The sequence below is a fragment of the Penaeus chinensis genome, chromosome 36 (assembly GCF_019202785.1).
Source record: "Penaeus chinensis breed Huanghai No. 1 chromosome 36, ASM1920278v2, whole genome shotgun sequence".
Taxonomy (NCBI): domain Eukaryota; kingdom Metazoa; phylum Arthropoda; class Malacostraca; order Decapoda; family Penaeidae; genus Penaeus; species Penaeus chinensis.
In genome coordinates, this window is record NC_061854.1 from 2,137,840 (window position 1) to 2,140,339 (window position 2,500).

General features: G+C 50.7%; 1 protein-coding gene across 1 annotated transcript in view; it reads left to right on the forward strand.

Annotated features, from left to right (window-relative positions):
- Positions 1-2,500, forward strand: part of LOC125044627 — a 31,922-nt gene that overhangs the window by 27,433 nt on the left and 1,989 nt on the right. Inside the window, exon 4 of the mRNA XM_047641395.1 lies at positions 674-2,500. This exon is cut by the window's right edge and continues 1,989 nt beyond it. Within this exon, the coding sequence (XP_047497351.1) occupies positions 674-2,500 (1,827 nt within the window). The remainder of the gene's footprint in view (positions 1-673) is intronic.

Consider the following 2,500-nt stretch of genomic DNA (forward strand, 5'->3'; position numbering starts at 1 on the left):
ATATCGAGTCCAATATTCGCAAGGACAGCCGTGTCACTATTAATACGATTATTTTTTTATACGGATTAACTCCAATGGCAAATTACTTGACAATACAGCATCCATCCATTAAGCTTTCAGTCAAGAGTTTCCATGAAAAAGGCGTTTCAGTAGAATAGGGACACAAAGGGTGAATGCTGAAAGGCATCATTGGAGTTTAAGAGGAATTTTAACTTGTAAAGTCAGTTGGTGACATGAACTTCTCTTTACGTTCTGTTAAATTTAATTCTGAGCATTTTTCTTGTTTATTTTTTTCTGTTTCTTTCTTTCCTTCCTTCCTTCCTTCCTTCCTTCCTTCTTTCCTTCCTTCTTTCTCTCTTTCTTTCTCCCTACGGTTAGCGCAGCCACTTGATTACTGAAGTCTAGTCTTGTATTTTTTGGAAGTGTCACAGTCTGCATATGATTTTTGAGTGTGTCTGTGTTGGCGCCTAATATACAGAAAGCACTGTCCTGTGGAAGATATTTCTTTAATCAATAATTCAGTCTTATTCTACATTTTCGCTACTGATTTATCCATGATTTTGAATATTTATTGGCGCCTTATGTACAAAAAACACTATTCTGTGGAAAATACTTTTTTATTCAGTTATTTAGCCTTATTCTACATGTATTAACTTGTCCACTTGCATTTCAGTGGCGAGGAAACTCAAGCGCAAGTCACCGGCGTCCTCCTGCGTCCCTTCCTCCCCCGGGGCCTGGAGAGCCGCCTCGGGTTCCGGCGCCAGCACGCGGCGTCCCATCACAGCCGCCGCCCGCTCTCCGACCCTGGGGTGGCCCTGCAGCTGCCTCGGTACCCGCCGCCCTTCACCGAGGCCTATTTACCTCCCATGGCTTATCAGGAAGCCTTCCCGCGCTACATGTGGGGCCCTCCTCCGCCATATTCCCAGCCCACGTCGTCCGAAAACCTAACCATGCAGATGTCCCCGCATCACCACCCCAACTCGCCCACGTCCCCGACAGCGCTTCAGGGCCTGGTGGCGCAGGCGATCAGGTCCTCGCCCGCTCACCGGCCTCCCACCCTGGCCGACCTGATGCACGGGCCGGCCAGCCCCACCAGCAACACCCTCTCCTCCCCCAGTGACGACTCGGAAGTCCTCAGCTCCCCGGCGCAGAACCAGCGCCCGGGACGCAGTCGGCACAAGGGCGGCACGGCGGATCAGGGAGGCACTCTGGGCGGCTCCAGCTCCCTCCCTTCTCGCCACCGCACGCGAAGGCTGCCCTTGGGACACGTCAAGTCACTCGGAGATGTGAATGAACACAAACACGACGAGCCTCTTGAAGTTCTGTTTTGTGATGGCAAAGACATTACACCGCTTGATAAGTTCCACACTCAGGCGGACGTTCAGCGCGAGGGGTACCGTAGCAAGCACATTAAGAGCATTAGTGATCCTAAAGTGGTTTACACAAGTGGGAAAATGGAACAAGAATCTGAACTGTATTTTGCTGATGTGTCTTCTTGTGTTTCAGTGAGACAAGATGGTGATGAAACTTTATATTACTCAGAGCCAACCAGTTCAGCAAGTCAGAACACACCTTCTCCAAGTGATAAAGACATTTTAGACGCCTCTGTAAATCACACATACGAACAGGTCCGGGAAAAAGATGACGATAGTTCACATCACGCCTCTGACGATACTATGATCGTCCACACATCTTCGTCAGACCATAGCCTTGCTGCAGAAACTGAGAATACCTACAGTGTTGTTTCTCCTCTCACAGACATGTCCAGCACTTCACCCATGATTACTGACACAGATGCCTATTCATGTTACACTCCCACTACATCAGGTCCCTCTCCTTCAACGCCAAGCCAGAGGGAGATGACACCCACAACCCCTCAGTCAACTTTCAACCATAATTTAACCCTCCATCCACTCAGGCAACTACACCCTCTACACCCTCTTCACCCTGTCCACCATATCCACCACATACACCCAGGAGGAAGGACTCATGTTAATGACAATGATCTGCCACAGTCAGCGGAGCCTGATGGCGATCAGGAGGTGGAGCACTGTTATGAAACTCTTCCCGGGTGCGAGGCGGATTCCGCTAGTACGCCAGTGACCTCGACCTCCATGGAGACTCAGCAGGAAGCCTCGCCAATGCAAGACGCATCAGACCTTAACGGCAACGTTACCCTCACAGAAGCTATTGTTCACATGGGGCCTTCTCTTACCGATAGCGCAATTCCTAGCTTACCGAGTGCTTCGAGACCTTCCAGGGCAAACTTGTCACTGCCTCTTCGTCGTGTCCTTTCCTCCTCAAATGCCCACACGGAAGAAGCCGCGGAAGACACCCCGACGCCCGATACCGAGATGCTTTCTCTGGAGCAAGGGCGGAGCGCAGGCGGCCGGCGCTCTGGAGGGGTTGAGAGGATGTCATATCATAGTTCGGAGCCAAACACGCCGGCGGAACGGAGAATACACTCTGTCCAGGACCTTTTGCTTACTCTAAAATCTGT